The sequence below is a fragment of the Aquarana catesbeiana genome, linkage group LG05 (assembly GCF_042186555.1).
Source record: "Aquarana catesbeiana isolate 2022-GZ linkage group LG05, ASM4218655v1, whole genome shotgun sequence".
Taxonomy (NCBI): Eukaryota; Metazoa; Chordata; class Amphibia; order Anura; family Ranidae; genus Aquarana; species Aquarana catesbeiana.
The window spans coordinates 614,523,749-614,546,934 of record NC_133328.1 but is presented as its reverse complement, the minus strand read 5'-3'; the positions used below and the strand labels follow the sequence as shown (position 1 = coordinate 614,546,934).

General features: G+C 42.5%; 1 protein-coding gene across 12 annotated transcripts in view; it reads left to right on the top strand.

The window, feature by feature from the left end:
- The window catches only part of CYRIB (CYFIP related Rac1 interactor B), a 217,518-nt gene that overhangs the window by 149,094 nt on the left and 45,238 nt on the right, over positions 1-23,186 (top strand). For 9 of the 12 annotated variants that reach the window (XM_073632243.1, XM_073632248.1, XM_073632250.1 and 6 more), the window contains one exon: positions 17,854-17,936. In XM_073632243.1, the coding sequence (XP_073488344.1) occupies positions 17,864-17,936 (73 nt within the window). In that variant the 5' untranslated portion in view covers positions 17,854-17,863. Of the gene's footprint in view, positions 1-14,084; positions 14,179-17,853; positions 17,937-23,186 lie in introns of those variants that run through there. The other 3 variants (XM_073632254.1, XM_073632252.1, XM_073632251.1) reach the window with 2 other exon arrangements.

Here is a 23,186-nt window from a genome sequence, read left to right as displayed (position 1 = left end):
AGAGCATTTAGAGATTTAGTGTAACGATTTTATAATATAGTTTTAATGAGAAGCAAAGAAAAATGGTGTGAGAAAATATTTACAGAAAGAGATTTTACTAAATAGACGTTGAGCAACAGCAAAATAAATAGGTGCTGCGGTTGGCACTTGCAGCAGCTTTTTATTAACACCCTCCCACTTGACAATATAAAGGGAGACAGTAAAGTTACTATACAATAAAATACAAAAGGGTTAAGAGGCCTTCTCACAAGAGCTTACAATCTAATCAGTCATATACCTAAGGGACTTCGGTGGAAGTGAAGAATCACTACATTAGTCTCTGCAACTACAGTGACCATCGCTGTCTTCATTGTTGCTCATTCAGCACGGGCGCCATTCACAGAACACCCTGCATTTTTCTCAATGAATACAAGGCGTTCTCTGAGCGAGGTGGAGAGGTGGGGTAGTAGCCCCTTTGGTTGCTACCTTGTCCTATCTGAATGTGAGTGTATAGCCAGCTTTAGTCAAGCAGATTCAGTATAGAAATTTTGAGTGCAGTATGGTGCAATTGTATACTGTATTTCTAGCTGAATGCGAGGTTCACTTTTAATTATCGAGTGTTTGAAAACAGGAGGGTTCAGCAGTTTTAGCGGAGGAAACTTTTAATTACTAGTTAATTTTCTTGAACACCACTCCAACCAAACAGCATAATACACAGCTCAAACATTGTTTTACCTAACATACCGTATTTATCGGCGTATAACACGCACCGGCGTATAACACGCACCCCAATTTAGGAGGGAATTTTAAGGAAAAAAAAACTTTTAGGAGGGAAGTTGAAGGAAAAAAAACTTACATTTAAATGCCCATCATTGCAGCCTTCTCAGTGCAGCCATGTCAGTGCAGCCTTCCCCAGTGCAGCCTTGTTAGTGCAGCCATGTCAGTGCAGCCATGTCAGTGCAGCCTTCTCAGTGCAGCCTTGTTAGTGCAGCCATGTCAGTACAGCCATGTCAGTACAGCCATGTCAGTGCAGCCTTCCCCAGTGCAGCCTTCCCCAGTGCAGCCTTCCCCAGTGCAGCCTTCCCCAGTGCAGCCTTCCCCAGTGCAGCCTTCCCCAGTGCAGCCTTCCCCAGTGCAGCCTTCGATCCCCTGTCCTGAGCTTTAAAATCGCCGACCGCGATTTGAAAATGGCGCCGAAATACACCGAGCCGGTCCTCGGCTCTTTCCGGCGGCTCTCGTTCACTTTCGGCTCCACTCGCAGTCCCGAGCGGAGCTATCCGAACCTAGCCGAGTAGGTTCGGATAGCTCCGCTCGGGACTACGAGTGGAGCCGAAAGTAAACGAGAGCCGCCGGAAAGAGCCGAGGACCGGCTCGGTGTATTTCGGCGCCGGCGGCGCCATTTTCAAATCGCGGTCAGCAATTTTAAAATTGTGACAGCTCGGGATCGCAGGGGATCAGCGTATAACACGCACCTGCGACTTTCCCCTGATTTTAAGGGGAAAAAAGTGCGTGTTATACGCCGATAAATACGGTAATTTGTGGGAAGTGTATTATTAGCCTCCCTTGCTGTGCTGTATGACCACGACCATACTTTTCATAGCCTGCTCTGTGTCAGTGTCCCAGACTTTGCTCTTTGGAACAATGATGCATTTTACCTAGTGACAGCCATTAGTTAGCTAATCCTGCTTAATTACCTCCAAAACCATCAATTTACATTAAGACCCCTTTAACACTGGGGCCACGTTCGCGGTAAAGTGCCACACGTTTTAGCGGCGCTTTACTGATGTTTAAGCGGCGCCTTTTCACCCACTAGCAGGGTGCTTTTAACCCCGCTGCCCATTCATTTAAATGGGCAGGGCGTCTTGGGAGCGCTAAATACAGCCCTCCCAACCCGCCACGGAGATGCTGCTTGCAGAACTTTTCGGAACGTCCCACAAGCGCACCGCCGAGTGTGAAAAGTGACCCTGGAATGAATGGGAGGTGGTTTTCAGGAGCTTAGCAGAGGCTATTTCCAGCGCTAAAGCGCCTAAAAACCGCCCCAGTGTGGAAGGGGTCTAAAGGTAAAAGCCTGGTGTCTGGAATCCGTTCCCACCAGGGTACACCATCTGCTTTGAATTTTTTGCCGCCTGCCTCCAGTTTATTTCCAGTTTTTAGCCCCAAAATATGTTATAGGTGTTTTTACCTTTCAATATTACTGCTAAAATCATGCAATAACCCCTTTTAAATGAGCACACCGCTCCAGGGTTTCTAGGGTCATAGGTACAGTTTATGTGTACAAAGAATGCATGTAAAGGGTCATTCTATCCAAAAAAAAGACAACGGAATAAACTTATTACTTATGTCTTTCAATTACTTATTTCTTTCAGGGAGTCTGGAGGTGATTTCTATGCAGCGAGTTAGTCCTCAGGCCTGCACATGCTTTTGGTCAGGGGTCTCAAACTGGCGGCCCTCCAGCTGTTGCGGATCTACAAGTCCCATGAGGCATTGCAAGGCTGACGGTTACAAGCATGACTCCCACAGTCAGAGGCAAGATGGGACTTGTAGTTTCACAGCTCGAGGGCCACCAGTTTGAGACCCCTGCTTTAGGTAGTTAATGCCGATTGATATGTGAGAACACCCAAAAAGGGCATGAGCACCCCACAGTGAGCAGAGACTGGGCATAGAATTGTAGCAGGGAGATCACTCCGCTGGAGTCCTCAACAAATGCAAGATGTCAGAGGGTAACCCATTTGACTCTGAATTAACTTAACTGAATTACCACACATTTTTGCATGGAGCTGCCCTTTTGCAGGAATGGGGTACTGCCTTTTGTCCTGAATCAATGAAGAGCAGTAATGTTTCAGTAAATCAAGAAAAAAAAACAGATCAGAGTATTTTTAGTCATTTAGAAACTTAAAAGAAACTTAAAAGATTGGTCTTCTAGTCCCTGGATGCAAACACTAGGCAGGCAATTGCAGCAGCATGTCCAAAATAAATGAATACAGCGTCCTGCACCAATTTGGTGCCAATGTGATGCAATTTCAGCACATACAGTTTGTATGGCTGAATTTGCATCGCACAGACATCGCATGTGATGTGCACAACAATGCGGTGCAAATTACATGCGATGTCTGGCCTCACACTAGCGTGAATCCAGCCTAAAAGCCACATTTTGAGGCTCCTGGGAAAGGAACTGGCTCCGTGTTCCAACTCAGCCAGCCATGATCTGCACAGGTATCAGGCAGCTTCATCATTGCCTTTTTGAAGAGGTATGTGGATGGATCCCTTTTAGGCTTGGTTCACACTGGAACCAGTTGTGGATCGCATAGGAACGCTGTGCGCCCCTATAATCCGGTTCAGGGATGAATCAGGTACGAATCTTTTCCTGAATTTTGCCCCCGAAATGGAGCTAAAGACGCACACCGTCTGTGCAGTGCGCTCCGCAGCTGCCCCGGAGATATGTGAACTAGCTCCATAGAGAGCCAGTCGCATTCTCCTGCTATGCGAATTGGATGCAGGGAAACTCACATCCAATTTGCATAGGTGTGAACCCAGCCTTAAATTGTATATTGTAACCTAATAATAAGGTTCCACCTTTTAGTTTGAAAGAAGCCTCCTTTCCTGACCCCCTAAAGTATAACTGGAGGCAAAACTTGTTTTCTGTATTTGGATAGAGTGGAGGGAGTTTAGAAACATCATCAGGTTTTTATTGCTGTCTGTGCCCCCTCAGGGAGAATTCACCTTCTTAAAATTGAGTTGTCACCAGAACAGAATAAAGGGGAATATTCCAGTTGGGGACATTTGTTCCTATGGTAATTTGATAACTGTCTAAGGCATTGGTGTCAAGCCTGCTGCCTAGCGCCTCGTTTATTGTCCCTTTAACCACTTTCACCCCCTTCCTGCCCAGGCCAATTTTTATCTTTCAGCGCTGTCACACTTTGAATGACAATTGCTCAGTCGTGGAACTGTACCCAAACAAAATTTGTATTACCGGTGGGTACTTAAGTGCAGCACTGATAATCAGGACATTGTAATGATCAGTGCCCTGATTGTCAGTGCAGGTGTCTCCGCTGAGGAATGTCGCTTACTGTCTCTCCTCTCCTGACACACTGTCAGCGCGAGGAGAGGAATGCCGATAACCAGCATTTCCTTTTTACACTGTGATCAGCTTGTGATCACATGGTAAAGAGCCTACGTCATAGGCTCTTTACCATGATCGGTGATGTGCTGTGTCCGAGGGACACAGTGCACTACCGATACTGCGCTGTGTGCCCTCCCCGGGCCCACATGTGCACCCAGAATGGGAGGACATCATATGACATCCTCCCAGAACAAGAGTGTTCCCGCCCGTCTGTCATTTCTCTATACAGTGGGCAGGAAGCAGTTTGTTTTTTTTTTTAGTTAGTGTGTGTGTTTAGTTAGAAACTGATTGGTTTCTATGCAGAACTGCTCCAGATTTAGTAAATTAACCCTAGCGCTTCTGATTGGCTGAGGCAGACATCATGACGCCTCAGCCATTTAGAGGAAACTTTGTATTCGTTCATGGAATAGCAAGCTTCCTGTGAATGGCTAAGCAGCGCTGAAGTCCCCATCCCACTGCCAGAACACAGCCTTGTATACTGTAAGTAACTGGTAGCTACATACAGTTAATACAGTGCACCTGTTTGTGCAGTAAATTGTTGGTTTTTGGTCCAGCACAGCCCAAACAAATGATTTAGAGTGACGTTAAATGTGGGGTTAGGCTTTAATGAGATACAGATGGCCTAAAACCTGACAGAGGTTATAACCTTTCCCTACTCTATCCAAATTAGAAAAAAATGTGTGATGGCAATAGATGTTTTTTGTGTTGCAATGGATTCTTTAGGGGCTTGTGCTGTCAGCATCTCATGATGGAGGGATGAGCAGGGCACAGAGTATAAGAGTGTAAGATTCAGGGCTTCCAATGTGTTGCTTCCTTACAAACATAGGTAGAAACGGATCATTGGATCTGTCAGAGAAAATAACATTAAATTGTACACAGACACACATAGCAAATTATATATTTTTAAAACTTCTACACTTAAAAAAAAAACAATTAAATACTTTGACCTAAAACCCTTTTTCTTTTCCCATTTTCAGCCTGTGTTTTCACCTTTGCTGCCTTCTCAAATCTCACCACTAGATGTCACCATAAGGCAAAGTTTAACTTTGGTTTCGAATGTGCTTTAAAAGCATTGTGACGTCTTGCGTGTTGGGATTTTTGCAGCGTTATCATTTTTACAATGTGCAAAACAGACCCGCTTGTTCTTAACATACAAACCTGTAAATCTTGTATACAAAGCCGGTGCTCTCTGCCAAATCAGAGGCTCCTGAGAGGTCCCTTTGACAGTGCTGCTGATTGGTTGACCCCGCTGCAACATCAATCCTGCTGACTGTGCGCCAGCATTTGATTCAGGATAAAACACACCAATGAGCTACTATGACAATAAAGTATAATAAAGGCAATTTTTTTTTTTTTTTTTTGTAGTGGAGAAGGTTTCGAACACCTGGACCCTAGGAGATTTACTCTCTAATAACTTTTATCATTGAAAGTGAAAGTAAAAAAAAAAAAAAAAATCCCAAATTTTTGGTTGTTCCTAAAAAAAAAAAGTAATAAGATGGGAAATCTAACAATGGGTACACTGGTGACCGGAGGGGTCCCAAGGGATTCCCTTAATTAGCAGGGATTTCCTCTCTCCTTGTTTTGCCTATGGGACAGGAAGTGAAGGTAAACCTCCACAATGGGACACAGTTGGCAAAAAAGTAAATAAAAAACTTACAGGGGTTATAACCCTCCCTTACTCTACCCCTACCCCCCACCCCCCAAGAAAAAGCCTATAGTTCTACTTTTAAGTTTATGTAGACATTTTTTATCAGAAGCACTTCTCCCCAGGGTTACAGTCTATAGGTGAGCTCCCTATCTTAAATAGTCGATGGAGGACAATGAAATGTTGCATTGTGTGTAATGGCAAGTTTTTTTTTTTTTCCCCCTCACAGAACCAATATCTTGTCTCCAGCTTTTGGACATTTAATCTCATTGGAGAATAGACCCAAAGCAGTTTGTTACCAACCAGCAACCTAATCAAATTATTTCTATTTACACCAGTATTAGAGAGAATGTGTTTTCTGTGGAAGATCTAAAACTTTCACACATTTTCATTTATTTGAAAGAATTTTTTTGTTAAGCAAAGGTGCATACAGAAACAAAGAACATATATTATTATTATAATTATTATACAGGTTTTATTTGGCGCCAACAGTTTGTGCAGCTCTTAACAAAACGAAGGCAGACATTACAGTTACATTACAATTTGGTACAAGAGGAATCAGAGGGCCCTGCTCATTAGAGCTTACAATCTAAAAAGGGAGGGTCAATTGATACAAAAGGTAATAGCTGTGGGGGATGAGCTGATGGAGGAAGTAAAACAGTGTTAGTTAGAAGCAGGATAGGCTTCATATAAATGCATTTCCATTAGCAATGTTTCCAATGTAAAAGGTTTATCCACCCAAAAATGATATTTGAGTTACACATTGAGCCACCCACTGGCTTGTTTTACTCTTGGAGACTAGTGGTGAGATTGTGCAGAGTTTTGGGTGCTGCCGCCCATCTTTAGGTGTTTTCCTCCACAATGTAGTAAAAAACAAGTATCCATCAGGAAGAGCTGGACCCCATTGTGATGTGTATGGTAGATCTAGGAACTGAGCACAGAGTCTTTCAGTTATATGGAACAATTCAATGGTTTAGCTTTCCAGCAGCAGCCAAAAAGTTGAAATGCCAATTTGGTGGACTGACCCCATAATATCTAACCTGGAGTTCTCCTCTATAAAATCACATCAGAAGATCATTTTCTTATGGCATACAGGAACCGTGCTCTGGAAGGTTATACCATTGAGATCATTCATGAACTTGCTTCATTCTCAGCAGCCACTCATTGCACTGCCATTGGTTGATACCTCAAAAATTTTCCCTTCATTTGTTATTTTGGAAAAGCAGCTTGCCACAGGGCATCGCACTCGAGAGCTTGGCAACTGTGCCTAGCGCTGAGCTCTCCCGCTTTCCGATCCTCCCCACTATCGCACTGCAATATTGGCAGTTTGAAGGGCATGCGTGCAAGGTTTGTTTTCAAATCCTGTATCTGGCTTTCCGCCTGTCCGCTCCCGATACACAGCCTGTCATCATCCGTCCCCACAAGGCTGCGGCGCCGGGAGTGAGTGTAATTGGACGTGACGTTCCGTATGTCTTACTCCCAATAAGTAGGTCAAGTTTATAATTGTGTCCTTGCCCAGTGGGTCATGTTCTCACAACCTGTCCTGGGCGGCCTTTGTGTGACACTTCCATACCTTGATCGCCTGGGATGAATAGGACGGGGGGGTGGGGGGGCACACTATTCTTATGAGAGCACCTCCACTGGACACAGACACCAGCAAGGAACATTTTTATTTTTAAAGCATTTCCTTCGTTGAATCACCAGCTTTTTTGGTAAAGGCAACTGGGGCTTTTTTATCAATATCACATTGAAATTTGGGCTGTCACTGTGCTTGAGAAAAAAAAACCTGAGAAATTTTTAAATATTTTCCAAACAACAAAGTAGGAACAGTTTTATTTATTTTTTTAACGTATTGAAATAAAATACTCACCCCTTCGGATAAACTGAACATAATGTAGATTTTTCCTGGTTTTCTGCAAGTGCAAGTTCTATAGTTGTCCCCCAGTGTGTGCTGAATTCAGATTATTGTGGGCTGATCAGCTGACGATTGTTATGGCCACTTTCAGTGCTTTTACATGAGTGTTCGCTGCAGCTGAGCCCATGGCACATGCAAGATTTGGCCTCTGCATGTTGATTCCGAGGCTTTTCCTCTGTTTGGTTACATTCCTGAGCCAAGGTGTGAGTTTCTGGTCATTGCACAGTCTGCATTGACCAGGCCAACAATTTTCTCCCCCTTTCTTGTGGGTAAAAAGAACGATCGTGGAAAGCATAGCTAAAGCCATTTGACTGGGGACTCGGTGGTACTTGTATGGATGCCTCAGCTTCCTCCTACTTGAAATAAAAATAACCTGTCCAGAGAAACACATAGAGCCGGTCGTAGCTGACTTGTTCTGCAAATGTTAGGTGCCTAGTTGCTAGCCTGATCCAGTTGCACAAGTAGGACCACTGACCCAAGATAAGGACTTAAAGCGCTTGCTCACTTGTACCTACATGTAAGCTTATAATATGTACCTGTAGGTACAAGGAATATCTCCTAAACTTGCACCGTATAAGGTGATATTCACTACATCTGCAGCCATTGACATCACCGGTGCATGCACACTGTGCTCTGAATGGACAACATGCCGTCCCTTCAGAGTGGTGTGCTGCGGCAGTGGCGTCCATTAAAGTTCGGCCATTCAAATGATCGGAGCCCGCGAACCCAGAAGGAAGACCGGGAGAAGATAGAAGCCCTGTCAGTGGTGACAGAGCGCCGCTGGAGGGCTTTGTGTTACAGAATACTTTATTAATCCCAAATGGAAATTGGGAATTTGTTACAACACAGACACACTTCACAAAGACAACACACAATCACAACAATAAACTGAACAAGATGCAAAAACACTACAAAATTACTAATAACAGCCATTAACACTAAATACCAAAATTAATACTACACTACAAATAAACACCCATACAACATAGAACTTAAGGTAAGTCTCTGTCAGAAACCATGAATCAGACTGAGACAGAAGTTAAATCTCACTTGTTTAATAATAATTTTTTAAAAAAAGGTAAACGTAGTCAAAACGTAGCCAGAGTTCAGGAACCGGAACTGATAGTCAGACAAGCCAAAACATCAGGGAGCCAGAGTTGAGCGTAGTAGAACAGCAAGCAGGATCTGCAGCCAGAAGGAATGTCAGCCAAGCAAGTCTTTAACAGGAACACAGGAGAGCGTCTCTAGAGATGTGACCAAGGCAAAAGCAGAGATCATCTGGGCTGGACGGCCTAAGTAAGCAGGACTGACGAGCAGGATATCAACAGGTGATTTACTGTGGAGAGATAGGAGATGGCAATTAGCCCACAGCTGAGCGGCCAGCTCAGAGAAGGAAGGGCTAAGCCCAGCCCTGACAGTCTCTCATAATGTGCTTGTTTGTGATGCATACTGGCACATTGTGATATTACCTTGCAGAGGGAAATTTTTCCTTTTTTTGTGTGTGTGTGTGGGGGGGGGGGTTACTACCTATTTTAAGATTTTTGTCATACCGTTTTAGATCTACGAACCTGTTGTAGATCAGCATATTTAAAACCGAACTATACTGCATCTGAGCACCACAAACCAAAAATGCTGTTTATTTAACTTTTAATATTCAAAGCAAAATCCCAAATCTATCCATGTTGCCATGCCTTATTGTGCTGGGAAATCATTTCAGAAAACACCCCCCCTAGCATTTCTGCCTGTGGCCATCTTGAGTAAAGGCAGTTGATTTATGTAGCATTTACTTGCTGGAATCTATTTGCCCTTAGCTCAGGCAGGAGGGTGTGCTTAGCTGAGAAAATGCCTCTTCCTCTCTTGAAAACTTCTGGGATATATTGACATAATTTGCCTAGGCCTAAGAACCAGGAAGTAACTAAAGGATGTTAAAAAAAAAACAAGTACATATAATATACTTTCCTATCTATTTACTAATGTTAGTAGCAGAAGGATTAGCATAGTCAGTGTTTATTGAGAGAGCGAAGTTCAGTTTTAAGCGATAGGGGTCAGCATTACAGCCAAGAAACCAGCATGTTTAGAAGAAAGTCAGCAAGGAAATCTTATTTTTTTTTTTTTTTAAGGAAAATTTCTCTTTAAAGAAGACCTGTACTGTAAAAGATGTGCTAAAACAAGGGCAAGTAGAGGGCAAAGGACCAATGACCAGTATTGCCTGTGAGCTCGCTATCCATCCTTGTAAAGGAGCAGGGGTTTGCTTCCTCACGTTAGAAAGCCCACCCTCTCACCCCGATGACTGGGGATCTGTTGATTGATAGAGGAAAATTCAAGAAGCAGTGGGAGAGGTTGAGGAAGCACTGATCTGCATAAAGCAGAAGCAGGAAGATTCTTGCACTGCAGGTTCTCAGTACAGCTGCCTCTCCAGCATGGAGAACAGTGAGCAGCACAGTAATGACATCACCAAATCTCACTTTACAGTATCTTACAAAAGTGAGTACACCCCTCACATTTTTGTAAATATTTTATATCTTTTCATGTGACAACACTGAAGAAATGACACGTTGCTACAATGTAAAGTAGTGAGTGTACAGCTTGTATAACAGTGTAAATTTGCTGCCCCCTCAAAATAACTAAACACACAGCCATTAATGTCTAAACTGCTGGCACTGGGCAGCTACAGTTCATTGAAGGAACCATGAATGCCAACATGTACTGTGACATATTGAAGCACAGCATGATCCCCTCCCTTCGGAGACTGGGCTGCAGGGCAATATTCCAACATAACGACCCCAAACACACCTCCAAGACCACTGCCTTGCTAAAGAAGATGAGGGTAAAGGTGGTGGACTGGCCAAGCATGTCTTCAGACCTAAACCCTATTGAGCATCTGTGGGGGATCCTCAAAAGAAAGGTGGAGGAGCGCAAGGTCTCTAACATCCACCAGCTCTGTGATGTCGTCATGGAGGAGTGGAAGAGGACTACAGTGGCAACCTGTGAAGCTCTGGTGAAGTCCATGCCCAAGGGGCAGTGCTGGAAAATAATGGAGGCCACACAAAATATTGACACTTTGGTTCCCAATTTGGACATTTTCACTTAGGGGTGTTCTCACTTTTGTTGCCAGCGGTTTAGACATTAATGGCTGTGTGTTGAGTTATTTTGAGGGGACAGCAAATTTACACTGTTATACAAGCTGTACACTCACTACTTTACATTGTAGCAAAGTGTCATTTCTTCAGTGTTGTCACATGAAAAGATAGAATAAAATATTTACAAAAATGTGTGGGGTGTACTCACTTTTGTGAGATACTGGGCGTTATTTACTAAAGGCAAATACACTTTGTACTGCAAGTGCACTTGGAAGTGCAGTCGCTGTAGATCTGAGGGGGACATGCAAGGAAAATAAAAAACAGCATTTTAGCTTGCATGTGATTGGAAGATAAAATCAGCAGAGCTTCCCCTCATTTCAGTTCTACCCCTTAGATTTAGAGCGACTGCACGTTCAAGTGCGCTTGCAGTGCAAAATGGATTTACCTTTCGTAAATAACCCCCTGTGTATATCTGCAGTCAGAGGCAGCAGTGCCTTGGATTGCACATCGACATTGTGACTTGGGAGTGCCTGGGCTAGAATAGGGCTAGTTAGAATTTAAGACAAAATGTAAATCTTTCAGGGTATGAATTGGGCATTATTAACATTTTTAGATGTTTCCTATAAAGTAGCAGATCCTCACTTTTTTTTAGTTCAAGTCCACTTTAAAAACGATTGCAGAGGACTTCTTCAAGAATAAACACATCAATTGATTACATTGGTGTAACTACACTGTGGGAAATGTTTACTTGGTGTGGGCAGCTTTGACGCATATTTAAAATACAGTGTGTGCCCCCTTTTCCCTATCAGAGATAACTTTTGTAATTTCTAGTATTTTTACCCTCTTCTGATAACCACATGGCCTCATTTTTGCTTGGTGTGATCTTATCACGGTTCCCCCGTTGCAGGTGTCCTAATATATCTGAACTGGGAATATTTACAGATCTAAATCTCGGAGCAGGTGCTGCCTCGGTGGTCTAATAGCCAATCTGTATCAGATTGCAATACCTTTTGTGTGCTATAATTCTCACATGCCGGGACACTTTTATCTTTTGTCATGAAGATTCTTTTCTTCATACAATTTTCAAAAGTAAAACCTTGTGATGTCAATGTGGTGTTTAATGTAGTTAATATTAGCATGTGTAAAAGAAGACTAAGGGCTTGCTCACACCAGCAGTTGAGGGGGTGGTAAAGCTCCGCTGTTGAGCCCCCCCCCCCTCCCCAAAGCGCATTTAGCTGCAGCCACTGAGAGTGTACACGTACTCTGGCCACTGTGTTTTGCGGCGGCCGCAAGAATTGCACACCTTGCGCTTTCAGAGGGCATAATGCCTGCCAAGCACGACCCATTCAAATGAATGGGGCCACTCTGCAAGTGCCCTGCTACTGCGTGTGATAGTGTTTCAAGGAGCTAAAGTAGGTGGTGAGGAGGCGTTGCAATGCCTTCTCACCGCCTGTCACATGCTCTCTTAATGTGGATTGCTCTTCAGAGACCGAACCACACCACATGTGAACGAGCCTTTAAAGTGCGCCTTTTACTTGTCTTACACAAGACAAAAGTGCTGCTCTGGATTTTCTCCAGTGTTGGTCATGTGATGGAATACCTAGTCATTTGGTCATGTCTTCTTTGCTGAAGAGGGTAAATTAGCCAGTCTGTAATACCCTGAAAAATATAATTTGTCTTGAATCTCTCCTCAAAAGTAGAATAGCCTAGGCACTCCTGTCCCAACAGCCTCATAGCTGTATATTTGCTGCTTGAGATTTAAGGCATTTGTTTGACTACTGTTTCCATAAGAGTTGAAGATATGACTACTATGCTGTTTACTTTGGTGGAGGGTCTAACATGAGGAAGCAAAGCTCTGCCTCTACAAAGATGGCTGCCTTCACATTGAGACACTGCAGAACAAAGCTTAGTCTTTTGCCCTTTGCCTTTTTTTTGGCACAATTTCCACAGTTCTGTTCCTCTAAGACTTTTGATCATTTCGTCATTAAAATGGTATTAAATGCATGTTATTCTTACCTGCTTTGTGTAATGGTTTTGCACAGAGCAGCCCCAATCCTCCTCTTCTTGAGTCCCCTGCCAGCACTCCTGGCCCCTCCCTCCTGCCAAGTGACTCCAGAACAAGCGCTTTCCTATGGGGCATCCAAGCAGGTTTGCGCCTGAGGCGCTGCTCTGCTTGTCTGTTCAGACACAGAGCCTCAGCTCAGCCCCTCTCTCTTTTCATTGGCTCATTGGCCGATGGCTCTCGCTGCTGTCTCAGCCAATGAGGAGGGAGAGCCGCTGCTCTCGTGCACTTCGCTGGATCGCAATGGGTCCCAGGTAAGTATTGGGGGGGGGGGGGGGGACGCTGCTGCACAGAGAAGGTTTTTTACTCTCATGCATAGAGACACAAACCTTCACTGAGTATTGAATTACCGCAGCCTATAGGAATCTTCTCTGTCACTCTGCCATATTTTCTTTGCTATGCCTGCACAGTGGAACTTTGTGGACCTCTGTGGGGCCATCTTCCCCGTATCAGGAGAAAGGCCCCATAAGAGGCTGCTGTAAATGCCTGCAGGCCACAGGCGCCGGACCTAAGTATACTGTATATACGGGTTGGTGGTTAGTTTGGGTCAGGGGGCCAGGTTAATAAGCTAACTGTAGCTTCAGTTATCCTTAAAAATAAAATAAAACATTCTTCTATTGACTTTTATTGTATTTTAATCTCCAAATTCATTTGATATTTCATTTTTTAGGAGGATTATGGGACATTTAATTATGCAGTGTTTTTTTTTTTTTTTTTAATTATCAAATGGGGTTTCCAATCCCTATTGGAATATTTTCCTTCTGATATTATTGGCTCCCCCTCTTTGGCAACCAACTTTGGACTTCCACAGTTCTCTTGGCTTCCCATTGATGAGGAGATGGAGATGAAAATTGCACCAGAAATATCCCAATAGGGATTGGAAACCGCATTGGATAAAATAAAATAAAAGAAGTAAGTTGGCAACTGATCTTCCCATAATTCTTCCATGAAACAAATTTACGTTAAATGAAGAGACTGTGGATAACTCGGCTGTCTAACAAAAATAAAATCAGTTTTGGTTAAACTGACCCCTCTATATGTTGATTTTCATGCACACAGGGATTCAGAAAGGTGCAGTTCCTCTCTGAAATAAGTTACATTAAGCCTGGTATTGAGTAATAACCTGATTTTCTTCCTGAGACCAGATCTGCAGACGCCTGCTGCCAACCTCCTTCTCACACATGGGAAACCACCAGAGACCTGAGAGAGACCACTAACCGAACCCCAGCTTCCACCTGTCCTCACTTACTGGAAATGAATGACTGTGCCGTTTTTATTTTTAGGTTTGGCTGCCTGGCTCTGGCATGGGTAATCTCATTAAGGTGCTAACCAGAGACATAGACCACAATGCTGCACATTTTTTCTTGGATTTTGAAAGTAAGTCTCTCACAGGCCATGGCCCAGCTGCTGTGTGTTTTCTGTAACCCATTCTCACCATCACAGCGAACGGCAGTGGGAACCGTCTGTTGACGGGGTGCAAAAGAGCCATGGGATTGCTTATCATCATGTAAAGCCAGAGAGAAGTCATCCATGGCTGGCTTGGTGTTGTCAGATCCCATGTCTTGTTTAAGGGTCCTTTGTGATCAGCCACTTTTTTTTTTTTTTTACTTTAAATATATATTCGTAAGGTAACCGATACGACATAAGATGTTCTCAATTGCCAGTGATGTTTGCGCAGTGGTGCTACCTCATGAAGAACCAGTAGGTACATTATTAAAATGTATTCCTCACTGATGATTTCTACAAGTGAACCTATCAAATATGCAGAGGCAAAAGCCATTTTGTGTGCACTGAATCAAACTTTAAATGTTTGATTGTAGGAGATGGGTTCTGAAGCCAGCTTTGAGCTTGGTATAAATCTGAATGTAAGTGGTGATCTCAAATCACCAGACACCTTGCCCACTTGGGCTTAAAATATAACTTTCATTACAAGAAATCTTTCAAACCTATAAAACAATAATGATTGGAATATCTTACATGGCTAAATGCCTACAGGGAGAGCAAAATGATTCTAGAGGAAACTGTCCTCACTAACATCTCGTAAATCCAGTCTCTGATAAATTTTCAGTTATCCACTGGTCTAAGCTCACTCCGATTTTCGAATTCTAGTTGCGAAGTATAGTGTTGCTAATTAATGCTCCCCCTGAAAAAGTTCCAAATAAAAGTGCTCAACAAATTCCTCAAAATAAACCAAAACCCAACATGTTTTGCCTTAAGAGAAGAAAGTTTTTTCCCCCCACTCAGTCGGACTTTAGAGGCAGATTGGAACAGCAGTATCATTTAAAATATTTTATTGAATGTGAACATATAAACATATAAAAGTATAAAATTATAAAAAGGTATGTGTCCACTAGCAGCTAATAGTGGCCAGAGAGAGAGGACATTACATATACCCAAATGGAACAATGACGTTCAACAGAATGACATCAAAGAATGCGTGCGCCCCTGTGTATCTACGCGTTTTGCTTGGTCGCTTCTTCACAGCCTCTAGGGGCAAGTGGGATCCTATGTGATGACTTTCCCATTAACTAACAATCACATAATGGCTAGACTAGCATCAATGATTAGAGCTTGATTATATAGTCAGATTAGCCAAGTTGTAGCTTGTCATCAATCCGGAAGCCATACACTTCACAGCAACAGCTGCACTAATACACAGGGGACCAACATCTGTTGGTTTATCTTAATATCCTCCCCTGGGGAAGGCATCCTGATGCCTTCCCCAGGGGAGGATATTATGGAAAAATAAGGATCCTGGAGTAAGGAACCTATGTACCCCCCGGTACAGTGGGACTTTATGGGCGAACAAACCAATTGCAATTATAGTAAAAAACTATTATTTATTAGAAAAAAGCATAAAAACAAGACAAACTAAACATAAATCTGTACAAAAGTGCTTGTGCAGCAAAGATTTTTTTCTTTCGTGCTGATCACTTTACATTGTACAACATTATAATATGTAAACTGTTCTCACTTATCTTTTCAGAATACGCCTTTTATATACATATAATTTCTCTCTGCAACACGCCTCTGAAGAAGGGACATCGTCCTGAAACATGTCAGGCTCATAGAGAAATATGTATTTATAAGATGAAAATGTAAAGTGATCAGTACGAAAGAAAAAAATCTTTGCTGCACAAGCACTTTTGTACAGATTTATGTTCAGTTTGTCTTGTTTTTTATGCTTTTTTTCTAATAAATAATAGTTTTTTACTATAAATGCAATTGGTTTGTTCGCCCATAAAGTCCCGCTGTACCGGGGGGTACATAGGTTCCTTACTCCAGGATCCTTATTTTTCCACATTAATTGTTGGCAACACATTGAAGGTGATGTAATTCCCTTCTGTGGTTCACTATACTACATATACAGGGGAGGATATTAGGATACACCAACAGTGTCATCACATAGGATCCCACTTGCCCCTAGAAGCTCAAATATTTGGCTTTATATGCCAATTGTGGACCCTAGATGTTCATTGTAGTGTTGTGTTCTCCACTTAAGAAGATCTCTGTGCAGGTGCCAGTACATCCCCCCCAAAGTGTGTCCTGAAGAAGCGACCAAGCTTAACGCGTAGATACACAGGGGCTCACGCATTCTTTGATGTCATTCTGTTGAACGTCATTGTTCTAATTGGGTGTATGTAATGTCCTTTCTCTCTGGCCACTCTATTGGCTGCTAGTGGACACATACCTTTTTGTATGTTTTTATATGTTCACATTCAATAAAATATTTTAAATGATACTGCTGTTCCAATCCATCTCTAAAGTTCGACTGAGTGGGGAAAAACTTTTTCTTCTCTAAATGATTTATATGGATGTGGCATATGAGTGATTTACCCCCCAAAAATTCCAATGTTTTGCCTTAAATCAAGGCTTCATCAGGGGTGAATGTGTAAGATAATAACAAAATAACAAAGATGTGAACATGAGAAATAACACAGGGCTAATGGCATACTGTGGATTTTCATCTTTGTTATTATGTTACACATTCACGCCTGATGAAGCCTTGATTTAAGGCAAAACGTGTTGCGTTTTGGTTTATTTTGAGAAACCTGTTGAACACTATTATTTTGAACATCTTTAGTGGAAACATCAATGAGCAACACTAAACTTTCTCAGATTTCCAAATTCTAGTGGCTAAGCTTAGATCAGTGAATAACAGTAAGATAGTTTCCTTTAGAATAGTTTTGCTTTCCCTGTAGGTATTTAGCCATGTGAGAGATTGCAATAATTTAGGTTTATATTTTTTAAACCGGTATTAAACCGATAAGCAAACATTTATTATATTGCAGCTTAGCAATACTTAGCATTAGTTTTATTTTTTAGTTTTTCTTTCCCTTATTTTCACCTTGTGATCCAGCCAGTAAGCCTGTTGTTTTTCAAAAGAACAAGCTCTCCAGCAGATTGTATCAGTTACAGAGATGCGACAAGATCACCAGGTGAAAACAAAGGCGAAAAAAGTATTTAAAAAAAAAATCAAATGCAGGCACCACATCTATTGATTGGTAAGCTGCAATGTATTACATTTTTGCTTTTGGGTTTATAACCGCTTTAAAGATTTCTTGTAATAAAAGCTCTATTGTATGCCCATGTGGGTAAGGTGCCTGTTGATTTGAGCGCATCACCGACATAAAATAACTTTCTCGAGTTCCCTCACTGTGGCTATTTGAGATGGTTTAGAATCAGGCTATTGCAATTATTAAAAATATAGCTTTGACCCGGACTATACATGAGAGAACTACTATAATCCTTTAATTTAGGAATATTATTATTACAAGTTAAGTTTTTAGTTACATAGTTGAGTTCTGAGATGGATCGCACCAACTGAACATCATCACTGGCAAAACCTTCACAAGAAAACTGGTGGAAATCTTGGTGGCAAGGTCTAAAGTCTATACGTTCCTCTGGTTCTCTGGCCACCATGCTTCAAACTTTCAACATTCACACTTATTTTTTTTTCCCCTTCTGTATTTACGGTGTTCAGTCTCATTAAGACATGCTTTTATCTTTATTTTATTTTTTTATTTATTTTTCTCGTTCTTGTCTTAACAGGTGTCTTAACATGGGGAACCTACTTAAAGTTTTGACATGCACAGATCTTGAGCAGGGGCCAAATTTTTTCCTTGATTTTGAAAGTGAGAATATGATTTTTATATATCTTTCTCTCTGCCTGCCGTAGACTGCGTTTGCTTTCTGCACTCCTTGTCTGTCTGCCTTGTGTCTGTCCTTTCAACAGAACTTTGAAATTTTCCACTGCTTGGATATAGGTTTTTCCACTCATAGGGGTATAACCGCAGCTATAACTTTTTTTCTTGGTTTTGGATTAGACAGGGAAGGGTTCCCAATGGGTGCCGTCACTGGGACAGGGAGTTATGAGGATCTCCCAGAGGAAACACAGCAACAAAAACATAGAATATTTTTTGACCCTTTCCTATTCTGCTGAGAAAAAGGTGATTTTATAGGTGTATGTGCCCACATTGGAGAAATTCTTCCCACGTTGATAAGCAGTGGAACTAAAGCTGGGTACACCCACTTTAAAGTGGTTCCAAAGCCTAAAAATGTTTTACCTTGCCTTAAGGTAAAAAATGTTTAGGCATCAGCATCCCTCTTCACCCCCCCCCCCCTTACTTACCTGAGCCCTTCATTCAATCCAACGCTGTGCACGTCTGCAGCTCTTCTCTCCCCTCTTATTTAATATATCTTATCTCCACTTACTTCCGGGTCTCACTAGCTTTGCTGGGGCTCTGGGAGCTATTGACTCCCCCTGCGGTCAATCAAAGCCAGTGATGAGGGATCAGGAGACGGGGCTGAGTCTCGCTGTCTGTGTCAATGGACACAGGGCTCGGGTGAGAGCACGCACAAGTGCCCCTATGGGAAGCAGCTTCCCATGGGGGGGCACTGGACAGGGAGGGGGAGCCAAGAGCGCGGGCAGGAGACCTGAGAGGAGGAGGTTCAGGGCCGCTCTGTGCATTTCCATTGCACAGAGGAGGTGGGTACAGAGATGTTGTTTATTTATCTTTATTTACCTTTACAACCACTTTAATTGACTGGAAAAAAAAAAAAAAAAAAAGATTCCCACATCCACGGTCAGACTACACTGGTCAGCACTGCAGCCAGTTGGCTGCAAGCCACTAATTAAAGTAGGTTTTCCAGCAAATCCATTTGAATTATCGGCTTCTGACGAATGGGGAGCGCCACACACAGATCGACATTCAGCTAGTCCCTGCTGAACCAGGCAAATTTCGATCAATGTGTACCCGGCTTAAGAAAAGTAGAAAAAGTATATACTTCCCCACAATGACATGTGCATTTAAAATAGGTATATCATTTTGTGTGAAATGAATCGCCCACCAGCTACAGTATCTGTGTTTTGGGAGAACTCCAGTGGTGAGAGTTTGGTATGGAGCTCCTAACTGCTCCCCACCCCCCTGTTTGATAACCAAGTGAGGGTGTGTCAGTGCTCATTTTCCACTTACGGAAGTGGGAGCGGGTACCTGTCAGAAAATGTTTCCAAAAATGTTAGAAGAGGGAGGAAGATAAGAAAAAGTAGAACTTCCCTTTTAGGGTGGTGAGGTTCAACTTTGCAGTACATGCACATTTCCCATATTTTATATTGTTAACCCCTTCCCGCTGCTGCCACTTCCCACCCCTTTAAATAAATCTAAATGCTGGGAGACGGGCATTCCGATCATGTGATCGCTGCCATTGGCAGTCACAGCGGTCACATGATTGGAAAGCTCTTGATCAGCAAGTCTGCATCGGGAGCTTTCCTGTAGTTACCTGTTCACTACCTTTTTTTGGCCGCTCAGTCTTAATGCCCACCCGCCAAGAGGCCTCATATATGCGCCAGGTTGGTTGGAAGTGGTTAGAAACACTTCAAGCACAGAAAAATACCTGTTGATGCTGCCAACAATCCAGTGAGCTGCAAATTTCCTGTTTAAGCTGACAACACTTTGCCTCTGCTATTCTGAAATCCCAACCAACATTGTCAGCCTTTGCTTGAGTTCTTCCCTACAGGACTACAGGACAACTCCCCTTATATGGAGTTGGGAAGACTACTCCAGAATTGGGCAGGGCTGAAACAGGTGAGAATTCACTGCAGCTTTGTCAGCACAAACAGGACGTTAGGAACACACTGAAGTTATGGCAGGCCAACACGTATTTTTCTGAACTCCGTTTTAAAAAGGATAAAACATTGGAAAAAATTCAGAGATTTATTTATTTTGCCAATACATAGACTTTAATTGTTTTCAAGCTTTGTTCATTTAAGTGCCTGTCTTTCAGTGTATTCGATACCACCCCTGCAAAACCTGCAGTTTGCTGTTTACCATTATTATAGTTACTATTGGAGTCACAGATTTTTTTTGATGCATAAAACAGGGTGCGTTTAAATTTACAAACTGGTCCAAAATTGACCTCAGTGGAAGATTTTGATTGTTCTGCTACTACAGGTGGAAAGTCATGTATGTTCTACATCTGTTTCCTTGTCTCTGTTGCCTGCAAAGAATGCAGAGTGCAGTTTTAGCTGTTTTTTTACACATTCATTTATTGGTGCAATAATCAATGTGTTTTATTGATCACTAATGAATAGTTTTATTGATTTTGTGCTGTAATGTGTGTTTTTACATTTAGAGCTTCCCTGCTTTTTACAGTTATTGTTTTTTTTTAAAGTATTACTAAAATCAGAACTTTTCTTACCATTTTGGAATGGTTAAACCTGTCAGGTTTTTTTTTCCATCTTTGGTACCCCAATGATGAACTGTACTGTAGACACAACAGGATGTGAAAGAGATCCTTTGTGGAGCATAACACAAGCTAAATTGGCGTGTGTTATGTTGCACATTAGTGTGCATTGAGTTAGGTCAGCGTATAATTTAAATAGGGTCTCTAAAGCTCTACTAAGCACCCAATATGTGCATGTGCTTAAAAAAAAAGTGCCCCTTTATGGCATGAGATATAGCCCAGTGCTTTTGCCATGTTAATTGTCCCTTTCTATGCTGTACAATACCTGACTGATCATGCCTGTTTCTGTCTTCCCCCCTGTAAACTGACCATGTTTATCATGGCTGCTGATCTCTGATAACGTGGTCCGTTGACGTGCCTCTGTCATCCTACTCTCTGCTCAGCATCTCTGCATCTCCCTCTCTCCCTGTCAGTTCCATAGTCTGTGTGAGAGCCTCTCCTCTCCTGCCCTCTCCTCTCCTGCCCTCTCCCTCCCCTCTCCCTCCCCTCCTCCTCCCCTCTCCTTCCCCTCCTCCTCCCCTCTCCTTCCCCCTCCCTCCCCTCCCCTTCCCCTCCTCCTCCCCTCCTCCTCCCCTCTCCTTCCCCCTCTCCTCTCCCCTCCTCTCCTTCCCCCCTCTCCCCTCCTCTCCTTCCCCCCTCTCCCCTCCTCTCCTTCCCCCCTCTCCCCTCCTCTCCTTCCCCCTCTCCCCTCCTCTCCTCTCCTCTCCTCCCCTCCCCTCTCCTCCCCTCTCCTCCCCTCTCCTCTCCTCTCCCCTCCTCTCCTTCCCCCTCTCCCCTCCTCTCCCCTCCTCTCCTTCCCCCTCTCCCCTCCTCTCCTTCCCCCTCTCCCCTCCTCTCCTCCCCCCTCTCCTCTCCCCTCCTCTCCCCTCCTCTCCTCTCCCCTCCTCTCCCCTCCTCTCCCCTCCTCTCCTCTCCTCTCCTCTCCTCTCCTCTCCTCCCCTCCCCCCAAAAAATTATAATGCTAAATACCTTCTTTGCAGAGCCCTGCTGTGCAGACACGTGACCTCCCTCTCCTAGCTTGCATTCTTCAGAGGGGGTCACCTAACAGGACAGCCGGGTTCTGCAAAGAAGGTATTTAGCATTATAATTTTAGGAAAACACAAACACTGTACTGAACAGGGACCTAAAACAGAGAGACTCAAAGTAATGAATACATTTTGCTTTACAACCACTTTAATTTGACTTTGGTCAGTGATATTTCTGACACTCCTGGTGACAACTGGGTCTCAGCTTTGAGCTGAACTTTTTTAGCTTGTGTGTTAGAAATGCATTATCTATGTATTATGTTGTTTGGCCATTTGCCAAGTTCTCTCTGAAAATATTAAGAGATTGCACTTAGCCAAGCTTTATATTTTCATGATTTTATTTTCCATTTCTTTTTAGTATGTTGGAGGTCAAACAAAAATATCCAGTTATTGTAATATTAAAACGTTAAAAACTTACCTTTTCGATTTGTTTTTCTCCAAAAAAAAAAATCTGGGCACTGTCATGCAGCTAGTCATATAACCATGCCAAAGCATTGAATAAAGCCCATCTCTAGCGTTCTGTCACTTTAAAATAGTTTGTTTGGGCCAAGCTGCTCCAAATGGACTATTTTCTTTACTAACTGACACATCTGCTGGGAGACCCTTTATAAACTGTATGCACCATGAGCGATATAGTGTACAGCCCTATATTTTGGCAACGGGATGGGGTCTTCCAATCCCATTTTTGGAACAAAATCATGTTGGACTGAACACTGCTCAGCCATTCACAGGAAGCTTTGTATTTTCTGAATGAGGTCATGGCTTCCTCTTGGGGTGGAGATCGTAACATCATCCGCCCAACTCTCCATCTGAGCCAATCAGAGGAAGCTTTGTATTCATTCAGAAAATACAAAGCTTTCAGTCAATGACTGAGTTGCAGGCCATGTGCCATAGTCCATAATCCCCAGTCCATCTCGGGAACAGGCAAGGGAGTGTGGCTACGTTCCTATAGACAGTGGGACAATGGAGAACGAACTTAGCCACCCTCTAACAGGAGGTCAGATCACTGCAGCAAAAACAGAATTTAGAGATTTAGAGGAGGCTGAGAGCAATAGAAGGGGCTTTTTTGAGTTGAGAATATATATATATATATATATATATATATATATATATATATATATATATATATATATATATATATATATATATATATATATATATATATTTAAAAAAATATTTAATTCTTATTGTAAACGGCATAGTTTAGTGTCTCTTAAGTTTTCAACATATTTTGGTTGTTTCAATTAAATAAGCCAGATCTTCTGATTATTGATGTTTGAATCTAACTTCTAAAAGTTCACAGAAATTGATCGGCATTGTTTATTTAGTTTTGGACTACATTGGTCTCCCCCCCCCCCCCAAAAAAAAAACTTCTTCTTTTTATTTTTGTTTATTTTATTTTTTTTATTGTGTCAGTTTGTAAAAATCTGGGAAGCTCTTTCTGTGTTTTATCCATATCAATGTTTTGTTCCTGGGCTCTTTGCAATGAAAATGTTCTTCATTCCTTAACTTTCCTGTGAGAGTTTTCCAAGCTTATCCATTTCATGTTTTTGTCTTCTTGTTGTTGGTGATTTTTGTATGTTTTGCTTTTGGTAACTATTGTAATTTTTTTTTAGA